General features: G+C 49.3%; 1 protein-coding gene across 4 annotated transcripts in view; it reads right to left on the minus strand.

Annotated features, from left to right (window-relative positions):
• The window catches only part of LARP1 (La ribonucleoprotein 1, translational regulator), a 1,174,773-nt gene that overhangs the window by 499,910 nt on the left and 659,283 nt on the right, over positions 1-15,580 (minus strand). For all 4 annotated transcript variants that reach the window (XM_069653974.1, XM_069653972.1, XM_069653971.1 and 1 more), the window contains one exon: positions 13,645-14,010. In XM_069653974.1, the coding sequence (XP_069510075.1) occupies positions 13,645-14,010 (366 nt within the window). The remainder of the gene's footprint in view (positions 1-13,644; positions 14,011-15,580) is intronic.

The raw sequence follows: 15,580 nt of genomic DNA on the forward strand, positions 1-15,580 counted from the left end.
CCTAGAAGTAAAGTACTCACTTGTTTGCCAGCTTTCCTAAGGAAACTGACTTTTGCTACTAAAAACTTATTCTAACACTGCCTGTTGGTCACTAGTCCTAGTGACTCCCCTCTTCTGCTACTGAGAACACTCATGCTCTAAGGGAAAGACTTTGAAGGGATTGGGGCTTCTGCCTAAAAAAGAAATCAAGTGTTTTACTTGCATGTAAAGAGTTGGTGGGTAACTAATTCTCAGAGTGAACAGTTACAAAAGTTCTTACTGATCTTGAATGTGTGATGCACTATTCTTAAAAGTATGGTTAACATCTTTTCTTCCTTAGCCACTGTTTTACCAGTCTAAAAGAAAGTAGATGTAAAGGTATTTTACTCTCCTGTGATTCGGTTGTGCCTCTTTACAAAAGTAAAGAGTTGGTTTCACCAGATTATTCCTGCAGGGTAATTGTAGGAGTGTCCTCCAACTGTTGGTCCTGCTAGGATAACTGAGTGTGCCCCAACTGGGTCTTGCTTCCCCTGACTTGCTGCTAGCCTGTCTTTAATAAGTCTACATTAGGTTGTTGCCTACCTAGAATATCTATTCAGTAAAGTGTGACATTGGGTTTTTACTTTCCCCTTCATTGTGAAGTTAAAGTAAGTGGGTTTTACTTACCTTGTGTTAGCCGTGTGCCATCCAAAACACGTTAAGAGTTATTGCTTACCTCAATCTGGGGTTCCCTGATTTCCAAAGCATCTGTAATGGTACATTACATCCTTAGGCTTTACACACCTGGTATAACTTATGACAAAAGTAGTTATAGGTTTTTACTGCACCTAGAATAAGTTTCACTATTCACCAAAAGTATATTGTCCAGTTGACTGATTTGTTCCAAGAGTCACTGTACAACTGGAAGGGCCTTGTAGTACCAAAAGTAATCTAAAAGTAACCATTGGTCTTTTACTCCCAAAGAATAGGCTTGACCTATACTTAATGTGTATAACAAGGTTTTGACTTCCCTAGAACTACTGTTAGGGGTTCCAAATAAGGTTTATACTTGGACCTGTGTGCTTTCAAGTATAGTGTTGTGTTTTAGAATTGCGATTTCATCTAATATGTTAGTACTTAACCCCTAGATTTATCTGGGCCTACCTGTATTTAAATAAATCCTTTATTTTTACAATACATAGTGTTTCAGTGTTCCTTTGGATCATGTGTATTACAATTTCAATTGTACTGTATCTACTACCCTCTCTCCCTCCTAAAATAAGCCTGGCTGCTCTGTCTGCGCTACCCCGAACTCAGGTGGTACAGCCTTATACTAAGTGGAGTCTTGTACTGCTTCAGTAGAATGGTTTTGCTAGGCCCTTAATTGGACTTCAGAAAAACTGTCATAACATCCAAGGCGTCAGACAGCCTTACCAAATAAGTTTGACTCCTCTACAGGTGCATCAGGGAGGCCCGAGTCTCCAGCTTGAATCCTGAATTTTTCAGCCAGGCGAGTCTCTTGAGTAGTGTCCCTTTTGCCAGAATGCGTCCCACAGTTTCAGAAGCATCTAGCGTGTTCTTTAAAATGTTATGAGTCACCTGTCTACCATCAGTGACGACCCCCGTAGGCGCAATCGCATGGGTTCAGGGACCTCTTTGAAGCCTTGTTGGAGCAGGCCCCATCGTCTGTCGCTGTAACTAGCGAGAACAGTCGTATTAGTCACGATTCTGGTTAAATAGGCTGCAGATGTGGTAATACTTTTGCCGAGGGCATAGATTTTTTTTTGCAGTCCTTACTCAGGCAAGCCTCTGCCGTGGACAGTGGCACCCCTGCCCTTTTTCTGTTGGTTCTAACAGTCTGGCATGGCATGACCTCTGATATACATAGTTAGATGGAGGGACGAAACTGTTTCTCAACCAGAGGGTTGACAGCCCTTGTGAGGGAAGGAGACAAAGGCGCAAAGCGTTTCTTTATGGAGTTAAGCAGAGGAATAGCCTGACTGGTAGAACGTTTTTCTTTGAGAATGTCAACGAAGTTAGAGTCCTGGACAGCCTCCTGTGCAGCAATCTGTGGCTCTCTTTAGGATAGAATTAAATACCATCTGGTCACCTATTGTGATTAATGCCTTTGTTGAGGTGAGGCTGCGTCTAGACCAATAATGTATGGTCTATGAGTGGGTGAGAGCCAAGGCCCCTGATATGCTGGCTGATCTTGGTCCCAGTCTGGGTCCTGGTCAGCTGTGTCCTAATCAAAAGGATTGTCCTCATATATATCTTATTGTTCTGAATACTCAAACACCTCCTATTGACAGCTTTGTGAATGAATTAGAAGCTTCTGCAGCTTTGGTGGAATGGGGCAGGAGGAGTCCTCCCTAGGTCTCTTGAGACTAATGCATTTCTCTGAGAAGTCAATTAATTGTGACATCTTATTCATATAATTCTCAAATCTCTGCCTAGTACACAGGGATGAAGCGGAGTGGTTTCGAGGAGGGAAAGGGAAGTTTACCCAATACATTTCTAGGGAGGGGCTGGGGACCGAGAGTAGTTCTCTCAATGAGAGGGGGCGTTTCTGGGCTGTTCCGCTTTCGAAATAGCAGCCGTGAGACGCTCATGTATCTTGGGTCGCTGAACGCAGAGTTGAGACGCACCTGAAGGCGTTGTCGTGGTTGCAGAATTTGCTGATGCCTTAGGTGCGAGTAGACCCTTCAGTAGCTGTGTGATTTTTTATGGGAACGCCCTTGTGGAAGTAAAGCCTAGTCGCATGCCGAGAAGACTCTTGCGGGGAGGGCACCGGGCCGCGAGGTTCAGCAGGCACAGTTGAAGTTTTCGGCAGGCCTGTTGGTGTTTGACGTGTTCGTCGAGGAGGCCATAGGGGTTGTGTGTTTTGCCTTAGATGGCGTCTGTACACCCTTGTCACTGGGGTGTGAACTGCCCATAACAGTGCTGGCGGCCTGAGTCAGGGACAGGCACCTGGGAACCAGAAGGTTCAGCCGAAAGGTCCATGGTTTCCAGGTCGGATGGTTTCCAGGTCAGAGCCGCAGCTGCTGCTGGATTCCTCGTCTGAAAAGATGGTGCCAATAGGGGTTGCGGGGGGAATAGGGAGGCTGGGGAGAAAGACATCTTTCAGCCTGCATAGCGGTCCCCCACACCCCCCCCACTGCTTCGTCTGGCAATCTTAAACGTCTTGGAACGAAGGTTTGCAGAACTACAAAAACGCTAGTCATTGTCACGAGGTAAACCCCTATTGCAAGGGCGATGGAGGTCCTTCCAGGGGAATTTTCCGTTACACGGGGGACAACATTTAAAGGTTAACCTCTCCATAGCAGAGGTAGACGGCAGCCAGACCAAAGTGGGAAAGAGAAGGGGAAAGGAAATGAATTATTGAAAAATAATCAACCCAGGGCCCCACTCTCCCACCGGTAAAGGTCTGGCCGGTGTGCTGAGGCCACGTGGTTGACAGACTGATCAATGCACCAGTCACTGAACAGCAGTGGATGTCTTTGGCATAGGAGTCCACGAAGCAGCAGTGTAAAAGTAGCGAAGACTAGACGACCAACGGTCGTGGGACAAAGTAATAAGTTACTCACCGTAGTGACTAGTCGTTAGTCCCCTTTCCTCCATTCTGCATGGGCATCCCTTTCAAGGGACGGGAGACAGAACCTTTTACCAGAAAAAACCTTATTCCATTTAAATTTAGAGGCGCGCAGGGGTGCGGCCCTGGGAGCATGTGCTGCCCTGTGTTAGGGAGAATTCTCAGAAATGTGCCAATTCCCTCCACCTTAGAGACCCCAGCAAATTTGCTGGATTTTGAGGACTTGTTTTTCCCCTGCAGAGTGTGCCTTTTCCCCCCCACTCTCCTGCATTTTGATGCATTTTACTCTTGTGCTCTCTAGTTATGGAGTTTTAGATTACTCCATAGGAATCATCCTTTTATTGTTGTGCCACTGCACTAAAGGTGCAGTGTGACAAGTATGTCCTTTGGACTTCCCAAAGTTTAAATACCTTCTCTGGGATTAACTACTGTTCCCCAGAGAATGTAAAGTTAAATTGACTTTACTAGTCTTTAAATTCATAGACCCAGCACACACTATTTTCCTATAGAGTGCTGGAGGGGTTACTTAGTATCCCCCCCATGTCTAAACACTTCTAGCTGTCAAAAACGACCCTTTCCAATTGAAATGGCTGGAGGCAGTGGTTTTATAACGAACTAACACTATTTTTCCCGACCGTGAACACAGGTAGCTAAAAATCGGTGCCGCCATGGTTTTTCAATATGGTGCCCAAGACCCCCCTGTAAAAAAGACTAGTCACCTTTTTTCGTTGTTTCTTTGTGGCAAGATCCTTCTGGTGTTTAACTCTGCGCGCCATACCGTTAACTCTGCGCGCCATACCAGGTTTGGTGCCTTTGTTCGTGAGCCTTTGGCGGGCTTCAGGACTGAAGTCCGCCCATGGAGTCCGAGTGTCTGGGGTGGGCAGGAAGTGAGGGAGGTGCCCGAAACTCCATGTGCTTCGTCTCCTAGGAGACGGAACTGCACTCTGGCGTGATTGGCTGACTGTCCGGCAAGGACAGCCACCCTGCTGGGTGAGTGACAGCTAGGCTGGAATGAAAGGGAGAAAACTGTTTAAAAGGTGAGTTTCCAGGACTGGAGGCAGAGTCGACCACTGGAATGAAAGGACTGAAGACGAGCTGGAAGAGGACGGCTGCTGCAACCACTGGACCGTTGGTTTGCCCGGTGAAGCCCTGCTGCAACTCAGAGTTGCCAGATCTCCATTCGACAGAAGCTCCTTCAAGGACTGCTACTTCCTTTGAGTTGGTGGGACCAATCAGCTCAGAAGACACCTGGATACCATTATCAATGCTGGTTAAGGTTTAGCCAGGGAGAGGGGAAACCAGTTTGTGTCTTGAAGCAATGACTACTGAAACAAAGTGACTCCATTTTGTTTGCTCAGACGACGTTCCCGTGCAGTGCATGAGTCCAGACATCCTCCCTCCAGTCACGAGTGAGGCTCAGGAACAGAGATCTACAGGAACTGCCAGGAACCAATGTCTTCAGCTACAGCATTTTGCTTAACTTTAAGGTACTGTGCCATCCGGTTGAGCAAACCTAACTCTTGCAGTGAAAGTTTGTGAAACTTTCCCAACTTGCAAGCCTACTCAGCTTGTGGCCCAATATATTATTCACTTTCATCTAAACTACTTCTAAAAACTTTTACAAAGACTTCTCCATCTGTACCAGAACTGTGCTGTCGTACTCACGAAATCTAGACTATTGACTTTGGCCTGGCCTATTGAATTGACCCTCCTGGTACATTGAATCTTTGCATGATCTAAAAGCAGTGTTTTCTAACCCTTTGTACAAACTTATGGTTTTTATTCCTATTTAAAAGTATTGAAGTGCCATTTGGCTCCTTTTTCAGGGGAGCTCAAACTGTCCCTACTACTGAGAATTTTGTACTGTAGTATATTGGTGTTTAATATAGAGTTGATTACTACTGGTGAAGGTTTTCCAAATGACTAAATGTTTTGTATTTTTTACCAAGAAACCTTGAGTGTAAGTGTCTACTTGAACACTGATTGTGATACTTCTGTGCAACTTCTACTGCTCACATTCCCTCTTGAGATAAGCTTGGCTGCTGAGCTCGCTACCAAAAGTGTGTGGGTACAGACGTGTACCAAAGGTCGGTTTTTGCTTACACCTGTGGTCCTAATTGTGTGTGGTGTTCCCAAAGGCTACTGCCTGCAATTCTGCCGAACACCCCGACTCCGCCACCACACCTCAGTCCCCATAGACGCGTCGACAATAGATTAACATTGCCTAATGACACCAGTTTTATTAGGGGGGGCGTATGGGGGGAAAGGGGTCTAAGGAAGTCATTACGGTGAGTAACTTATAATTACTCCTACGTCCTGTCCCCTTTCCTCAATACTGCATGGACGATTATAACTAAGCGTTGCCCCAGGGTGGAGAGGAATGTCTCCTTAAGCAAACAGGTTTCTAAGAACCGCCAGTCCGAAAGCTGTGGCTGATCTAGAGCCAGCATCCAAACAGTAATGCTTGCAGAAAGCGAAGGGAGGCCCAGATGGCCACCCTGCATATGACCTGCCAGGGGACATGCCGCTGGAAGGTGACGAGTTGCCTTGGCTCTGACCGCATGGAAATGCATGTTGGCTGGAGGTGGTTTATGCTGCCCTCGTAGGCAGCTTCGATGGCCGCGGCCATCCACCGGGCTAGGGAGGCCTTGGATGCCCGATAACCCGGTCTTGAACCTCCAAAGGTGATAAGAGCATCCAACTTGTGGAAGCCCTTGGTCCTGTTCAAGTAGACTTAGTGCACGCCTGACATCAAGGCAGTGCAGGACTCTCTGCCTTGTCCTTAGGATCAGAGAAGAACGTAGGCAGCACGCTTTCCTCGTTTAGGTGGAACGCAGACGGCATCTTAGGAAGGAATGCTGGGTGTGTCTGGAGGACCACCTTGTCCTTGTGAAACGTGTATGGCTACAAGGCGACCAGCGCCTGGATGTTGCCGATTCTGCGAGCCGAGGGGAGGCCCAGTAACAAGGCACTTTTAATGGTGACCCGCCTGATGTGCGTGGACACCATTCGTTCGAATGGCTTGTGTGCCAGGGCACCCAGGACTATGTTCTGGTCCCACACGTGGGGCGTCCTCTTGATGGGCGGGTAGAGCCTTGTGAGACACGTCAAATGTCTCTTGACAATTGGGTTGGAAGAGGAACACTGAGTTCCTGTACGTCCCAATGGCTGCCAGGTAGGTGCAGCAAGTGTCCACCTGCATGCCTGAATGGGCGAGTCCCACCGAAAAGGCGAGCAGGTCATCCAGGGAACATGCCAGAGGGTCTAAGCCCTTAAGAGTCTGCCCAGTGACAGAACCTGGTCCACTTGCTCTTATACTGGACCCTGGTAGATTTGCTCCTAGCGCCCTGAAGGATCTCTAGATCAGCTTGAGAGAGGCCGAGATCTCCTAACGTGACCCGTTCAGGAACCAAGCTGTGAGGGATAGTTTCTCTGGTGCAGGGTGCATGACCCCCGCCACTCCCCCTGCTCCTCCAGAAGATGTGCTGGGCCTGTCGGCAGGCGAATGGGAGGCTTCTTTTGGAGGCTGAACAGCTCCAAAAACCAGGGCCGGGCTGGCCACCATGGAGCCATTAGGATGATGCTGAGTAGGCAAGACTCCTTGATTTTGCACATCACCCTGTGAATCAGGGGTTTGGGCGGAAAGGCGTATGCTGTCAATCCCTCCCACCTGATCTGAAAGGCATCACCCAGGGAACCCGGCCCTGACCCTGCCTGGAGGCGAACACCTGGCACTTCCTGTTGCCCTGGGAGGCGAAGAGGTCCACCTGAGGGTGACCCCATTTGCGCAAGATCTACTACAGCACTAGATCGCTCAACTGTCACTCTTCAGTTGTCCGCTCCCAGTCTGCTGAGCCTGTCTCCAGTTTGGATTCCCCCAGAAGGTGGACTGCCGTAAGGTAGATGTTCTCCAGGGCCCACTTCCACATGCTGACTGCCAGCCTGCACAGTGGGGGGGGGGGGTAGGAGAGGGGGGAAATCTGGTACCTCCCTGCTTATTGACATAGAACATGCTTGTGGAGTTGTCTGAATGAGGACAAACTTGCCCTCGATAACCAGAAGGGAGGCCCTGAGTGCCAGCCAGATGGCATTCAATTCCCACCAATTTATGTGGTACCCCCTCCTGCTGAGACCAGGTGCCATGGACGCAGTTGTCCAGAGTGCCCCCCCAAACCTCGAGAGAGGAGTTTGTGGTGATTGTGACCTGTGGAGTAGGCTGCCAGAAGTGCTTGCCCATCCGCAGATTGCAGTCCCTGGACCACCATGTGAGGTCTGCGTGAAGGGACAGGAACGTTGATGATCTCACTGATGGCCGATTACTGGTTCCAAGATGCTGCAAAGTGCAACTATATCCTCCTCGTCCAGAGTCTGGTGTGGGGGACTGCTGCAATGAGACCGAGTAGGTTTTGGTACTACAACACCGAGGTCACTTATCTGCTGAGAAAGTGCACCATGGCCCTCTTGATGGCCGTGATCTTGTCCTCCGAGGGAAAACTTGGAGCATGTGTCCCAAATGAGGCCCAAGGTGGTCAGTCTCTGCATGGGTTGCAGCTGCGACTTCTTGAAGTTGAGTGAAAAACCCAGCTTGTGCAGTGTGTTCATAAGAGTGTGGGAGGTATGGTGCACTGCTTCAGGGATGTAGCCCTGAGGAGCCAGTCTTCGAGGTACAGGTAGATGTGGTGGACCTGAGGAGGGCCACCAGTGTGTTCATCAGCCTGGTAAAGACACTGGGGGCCGAGTTGAGGCCGAAAGGAAGCACCTTGTATTGGAAAGGGTAGCCCATGATCCTGATTCGTAGAACGAAAAGATGATGCTGCCAGATCGGGACGTGTAGGTACGCGTCCTTCAGATCCAGAAAGCACAACGTCTCACTGGCACAATGTCTCCGCTATCAAAGCTGGCGTAACCATTTTGAATTTTTGTAGAAGTAAGGAGAGGTTGAGGGTGTAAAGGTCCAGCACAACTCTCAGGCCCGCCTGGTGGTTCTTCTGAATGGCGAAAATCCTGGAGTAAAAGCCCAAGCCTCGCTGGGAGGCTAGGACTTCATCCACTGCCTGGCTCTCGACGAGCGATCAGATCTCCACCTAAGGTGTTGCTGTCCCAACCCGAGGGAGTGGCGGGAAGGAGGGAGGAGAGGCTGGGATAAGGAGGCAGTACCCCGTGGAGACTACCAAGAGGATCCAGGTGTCTGCAAAATTCTGGCACCACAAATGTGCATAGAAAGCTAGCCTGCCCCCCACTGGAGACACGAGGACCCGTAGCGGTGCTTCATGCCTGCTTTCCGTCTGAGACTGTTGCGGAGGTGGGGGAACTGGAAAAAGCCCTTACACCCCCCCCTTTTGTTGTTTGCACCGATGCTGGGACGGCGAATGGTCAGGCTGCCTGACCTCTGCTCTTGGAAGCTGCAGAACACTCCATAGGTATGCGCCTTCTCAGAGCGCTGCTATGACTGGGTGTACATTTTGGGCATGGTCTTTGTAAGAATGGATAAAGACATGGCAGTTTGTGAGCCGTTTATTTTTGTCCAGCTCCTCATCCGCTGTGGCATGTAAGAGGTCACCCATGTCTGGGTTGAATTTTGTAGCACAGAGCCAGGCTGTTCTCATGTCCGTGGCAATACAGATGGCACAGCCAGCGGTGTCTATGTGAGCCACAGAGGCCTCCATGTAGTCCTGCGCTACAATCTTGGCCTCTGCTAACCCGACCTTGAATATTGTTTGGCTCTGCGCCGGAAGCTCTGGGAAGAAATCTGCAATTTCCCACCAGAGCCTCTGGTTAACGGATGCCAGCATGGCATCAGTGTTGGCTTGACAGGTGCAAGGATGCGTTAGACTACAGCTTCCTGTACGCCAAGATTTTCTCCTTGCCTAGCAGTCGAGGAGGAGGCAGAGTACGACTGAGGCTTGGAGTATAGTGATGCCGCAGTGATCACCAAAGAGTGCGGCTGAGGATTGGCAGATAGCAAGAGTGTATCCCCCTCCATCTGCCTGTACTTGGCGTCCAGGCATTACCGGATGGGCTGAGTGGGGCTTGAGCCAACCCTTCTTGGCCAAGGCAACTACGTCTTTCTGCATTGGTATCCCCGTCCGGGCAATGGTATGTAGCGTGAGAACTTGCATGAGGACCTCCGCGAGGACCCCCCTCTGCTGGTTGCTCGACCTCAGGTTGGGGAAGGCCCAAAAACTGCCAAACCTCTTGGGAGGCCTTAGCTGAAGCTGCCGTGTCCTCATCTGTGACCCCCCACCCCCCTGCGGGTCCGGTAGCCAAGGTGGGTGGGGGGCGCAAGGGGCTGAGGTGCAAGGACCGGAGCCGGTAGGGAACCGCATGCACAATCGTTTGGGGGGCTGGAGCGGGCTGCTGAGGCTGAACAAGGACCGGTGGAGCCTGTACTGGGACCGGAGGCGCCAGGGCCATTGGAGTGAGCAAGTCCCTGATGGCATCCCTGTGGATGACTCCCATCTGGTGGTAGGCGACATTGACGAGGTAGTGGGCGGCTGCTGGAGCCGTTGCGTGCCCTGCCCATATGGACGCAGCAGGAATCTGCCGCATTGTTAGGCAGAAACCTGTGCAGTTCCCTTGGGGACCACTGCAAAAGATTTAGGACTACAGGTGTTGTACCGCCCAGATTTACTTGATAGCTGTGGCTGAGCAGTCAGACTTCCCTCAAGAAGAGGGAGGCAGTATGTAAAGTATACACAATAGGCACAGAGCTTTGGTAACAAGGTATATAATTATTTATTTAAAAACACACTTATTGAAACACTCCAGCACTATTATTTTAAATCACTCTAAACACAATTATTATAATATATACATCCCTTATTCCTTAGACAAGTCTTAGTTAACACCACTTATTTCCAAACAGAGGTGAGCGCTTAACTATAGATGGCACTCCAATAAGTTAACGAAAAAGGGAGGGAAAAAAGGCAGAATGTAGGAAAATACACCACACTAATATTTAGGAACTCTTAAGCAAGGCAGGAAAGTCAAGTTACTTGTGAGCCAAAGTCCATAGGCCGGGCCCACTCTTGGAGCAGGGCACAAATGCACCCAAGATCACACAATGACAACAGGCTTAAAAAGTCTTGCAGGGAGTTCGGAAAGGTTTTAGTTCGGCTTAGAAAAGTTTAGCCAGGGTGTCCCAGGCTAACCCAGGTTCGAAAGCCGGGGGCTAAATCTACCCCGTACAGTCGGTTGCAAGGGAAGCCAGGCGGAACACGGTACCTTAGGTGGAAAGGATCCTCCAGCGGGGGCAGTTGTTCCTGGCAGTGGGTGCAAGTCACGGTGTCGTCCAGTGAAAGAGAAGATCTCGACGTGGAGGAAAGATTAAGGTCGTTGCACTGCCAGGGAAGAAACCAGCCGCAGAGTTTTCCGGTTAAAGGTACTACCCTTTAATTCGCGGTAGTGGTAAAACGTGGTATCCCAGTTGCTGGGGTGCTTGGCACAGGCAAGGCGGCCACGAGATGTTCCAGGAAGCGAAAAAGGAAGCAGACTGGTTATCCCCACCAGTCGAAAGAAGAAGACTCTCCGGGCTGGAGATCTCCTCTGGCGTTGGGAAAAAGTGGTGAGATGGTTCAGCAGGGCTCCACCGGTGGTGTCGTCGTAGCAGGTCAGCTCAGCTTCTCCGTCGGATTCTTGGGTCCTGTGGCGACTTCTGAAGTTCCAGTCCCCAAAGCCCTGCTTTTATGCAGCAAACCCCCATTGACTCAGCATAGCTGTCACTCAAACATGCCAAGTGGTGAGCTGACCAGCTCACCACTTGGGCCAATCAGGACGAAGTGCGATTTGAGTTGCCTAGGTAACTCAGTCCAGGGTGCCTAAACCCCCTCCAACACCCCCTGTGGTAACCAGACAGAGTGGCACCACTTTTGGAGGCTTCTGTGGAGAAGCCCGCCAAAAAAGTGGAACAAAGGGCTCGACTTGGGTTGGAGTCACAGAAGAGAATACAAATGCCATTTTAGAACAGTCTTGGCAAAAAATACCAACCGGAGAATTAATATTAATTAAATAAACCGGCGGTATTTTCGAGGCTATGAGAATTAAGTAATTAAAGTTGGTAGCCTCGAACAATGGGAAAATCCCATTGGAATATATTCGCGGTCGAACATAAAAAGTAGTTTCCACTGCCACCAGCCAAAACTCGATCAGGGGGGACGGAGACGTGCCCCCTCGACTAACAGCCCCGGGGCAATCGAATTGCCCCGGCCAGTACGTCCACAATATGATGGTTTGTACTGTTTCTGTTCAGAATTTGAGACTAGTAAAGTCAATGGTGACTTTACATGCCCTGGGAGACAGTAGTCAGTCCCAGGGTATGGAGTCTATACTGGGGGGCCACTATGACACCCCTGTGTTACTGCACTGAGGGTGCTGTGTAACATCACAAAAACACATGAAGCCCTATGGAGTAAAAGACCCCGAGCCCATTAAACACATCTAGAGTCAAAGAAACACTCAAATCATGCTCAAGGGTGAGGGTAAAAGAGTCTCACTCTTGGCAGGAGAAAAAAATAAACCCCAAAAATCCAGCAAAGCTGCTGGGGGACTCACTAGGTTAGGAAATTCAGCCTAAACAGAATTCTCCCTAACACGAATGAAGGAAGTGTACACTGTAGACCACATACCTGGTTGACACCAGTCCCTCCTGGACACAGTCCTCCACCTGCCTTCCTTGGAGGTGTCGGATGTCTGGATTTTCTGGAGTGGTACCCATTTTGTCGAGCTGCCTTCCCCAAATGCCTACATTGTGCTGCTCGGCTCACTGGGCCCCGGAGTGTGGAGCATGGGGCCTACCCTGTTCCTCGTGCCGAGGCCTGGTAGGTGTTTCGCCCTCTGGTGATCTGCCATTAGAACTGTGTAAAGGCACCCCCCCCTCCGACATGTACCGGTACTAGGGCGTAGCCCCTTGGGTGAAGACCCAGTAAAAGAATCTTCCAGTCCCTCAGCACTGTCACCGGGAGGATCTACTGATCCCCCCCCCCCCCGGCCTGATGGCTGGTAGCTGAAACAGCCTTAATACTTGTGCTGTTAGCAGGACCAAGGCTGTCCCTCACATGCGGGCTAGTCCTTGGGAAGGAGTCTCACTCACGGGGTGCACTGGAGAAGACCACCATCTGGGGCTTGGATCGATGATAAGACTACGTCCGTTAGGTCCTCTGGAGGCGATCTGTGGAAGAGCTCCCTGCACCTGCCTTGTCTGTTCTTCAGAAACCTCAAGGAAAGCGCGTTGTACATGGTATAAGCTAAACAGCCATGGTCAGGGCCAAGGCACCATAGGCAGAGGGCGTGGGGGCCTTTTGTCAGGACAGCACATGGTCCCAGGGCTGCACCCCAGCACTCCTCTTAATTTCAAGAGGGAAAAGGTTTTTTTTCTGGTGAAAAAGGTTCTGTCTCCTGTCCCTTGGAAGGGACACCCATGAAGTATGAAGGAAAGGGGACGGGATGCAAGAGTAATGAGCAATATCCACTCTTGAGAGCTCCGCATATGGCGACCAACTAGTTGGGCAGAAAAAAACAATCAGAGGTACCTCGACATGCAAGGGATTTTGGGTACACTACACATCACGTTAGTGTTAGTCATGCCCATGTCGTCGTCGCCATTCGATCTTCGAAAGAAAGAAGCAACACTCTGCTATTACCACTAAATGTTGGACTATGTGCACAGCATGTGATTCTAAGCAGATTAACGATTAACAAGCATCAGAATTACCAGTTATCAAACCTGCTGATTGGGTTCGACATAGTACAAAAAAAATCCCAGAATTTTAGCTTGCAAGAATCAATTTTGCACATCATTCCCATAACCAACCATCCTTTTAAGTTCTATACGGGCCGATTAGTATCAAGCAAGGAGACTCGACAGAACATCCGTCAATGCATTGGTGCTTGTTGCCATACCGGCCATCTACAGTACCCCGAGTCAGCCCCATTTTAATGTTAAAATTGATCAAAACATACGAGAGAGTTCCAACCAATTATCTACAGAATCAGTAAAAACATTCTCAAATCTCAGTGATCTGCCAAGGATTAATTAAAAAAGCATCAACATCCCTCCTCCAAAACACTGCACAAGAACTGTGGTAGTACAAGCTCACCTTTATCTGAGAATATTCAGGCTCAAACTGCTCAGTCCATAAATCCTGCTCGTAGTAAAAAAGCCCGTCATTAATAGCCTTTGCAAATTCAGAGCTCATTTTGGCCCTGGAGGTATGGTTCCCTGTCCGATCTCCCCCAGGATGTTTCCGCATGTATGGAGGAGTCTGTGTAACAATCAAGATCTTATTCACATCATGGTCATCAATCTCATAATCAGAGTCCTCATCAGACCAGTCAGTGAAGGTGTTCCTGCGACCATCTATTTGAGCCATTTCCTCATCAAACATGAAGTCTAGTTCCTCTGGCTCCTCCTGGTCCTTCAATGGTTTGTGTATCTGAGGTGGAGTCTTCACTTCATCTGGCCTCTGAAAGAAAAGCAAACAAAAATTGAACCGGATTAAGGCGACAGACAAAATACTATACAAAGAAGTTCATAAATGTAAAATGCAATAAATGTAGATAACGAACAGTTGAGTTTCAAGAGCACATGTTTATTTATAAAACTTGCCAAAAATGCATCTTCAGACACTAAAAATCAATGGATCCGTTTAACCTAAGAACGATATGCTGACTTCACCTACAAGGGACCCAGACCCATGTAAAAGTGGTAAGTCCACAGAAGAAAATATTACTAGAAATCGTGGGTCTCCATCATAGTACTCATTGTTGAGATGGATTTTAGGAGGCCACCTTAGTTCTAGTGAACAGGGGAACTCTGGGGAGTTTAGCTAAACGCAGGGTTTGAAATTGAGGCAAGCCATTTAGCTCCTGGTTGTAGCCTAGAAGAGCCTAGTTAGCTTGACACCAACAGCTACAAGGAGCTACTTATTGTTAGGACAGTTTTTCTTAAGTCCAACTAAAGTAAGGGCATTCCAGCAAGGAGCACGGTTGGGGACAAAGACCCCCTGCAACAGACTACTCCTGCAGCATATGGAAGTGCCCAGGAACTCTAAGATGGCAGCCGCCATTTCGGAAGCCCCAGCAAGCTCCAACATACTACATCTAGCTTATTGGCTAGTCCCTGGAACAAGTGTCCTTGAAGCCCCCAGCCAGCGGGCACAGCCAACAGATACCAAAGGCCGGCACTTAAGGCTGATTCCTACCTCAGCCTGCATCGCCGAACAGGATCGCAAACTTGAAGGTACGGCACATTCATGCCCGGCGTTTCTCAGTAACATGTCCGTTAAGCCTGCTTGCAACACGGCAGCAGCAGACTGCCATAATCCACCTAGTTGCTGCGAGCAGCATCGCTCTTCCAGCCCCCACCCCCTTCCTCCCTTCAATGCTGCTCTTCATGCAGATCAGGCTATGCCGATGCCTGCTCTAAAGATGTTCCAAAGTTTGGAGAGTCACCGGACGGCACTCAACATGCCCTCTGCTCACCTAGTTGTCCGTTCCATACCGCCGAGCCACAATGTGATGGCAATCCCCCCACCGTTCAAAAGGACCATCTGTCTGCCTCCAGATCTCCTTGAACACCGCATCCGTCCGAACCTCTCCAAAAATAAGCATCTGCGAAGTAAACGCGAACAATGCTCGTCACCTACCCCAATCATGCTACGTGCATCTATTCCCAATAGCACAACCGCCAAACCCTAAAAGCGAGCACTTCTACAGATTTACACAATGGAAGGAAGTCTGCACTGATTCCCCATCCATAATCTACTCTCTAACAACCTAAAAATGTCTTCACAATTGCTTGTCCTAGGGGACTTCAACCTGGGCTTCAACGACCCCCTCGATAAAAACGCGACCATCATTGCAAATACTCTGACTTGGGCCTAACTCAAAGAATGCTCGAACCCACTCATATCAAAGGGAGAACTCTCGACTGGTTAGCAGAGTACAATTGTATCGCCAACATCAAATCCAACAACCTTGGACCGACCATTTCCTTGTGTCCTTCGAACTATCCACCTCCAGATCATCCTCATC

Source organism: Ambystoma mexicanum, chromosome 3q, assembly GCF_040938575.1.
Source record: "Ambystoma mexicanum isolate Mex_15411 chromosome 3q, UKY_AmexF1_1, whole genome shotgun sequence".
NCBI classification, from domain to species: domain Eukaryota; kingdom Metazoa; phylum Chordata; class Amphibia; order Caudata; family Ambystomatidae; genus Ambystoma; species Ambystoma mexicanum.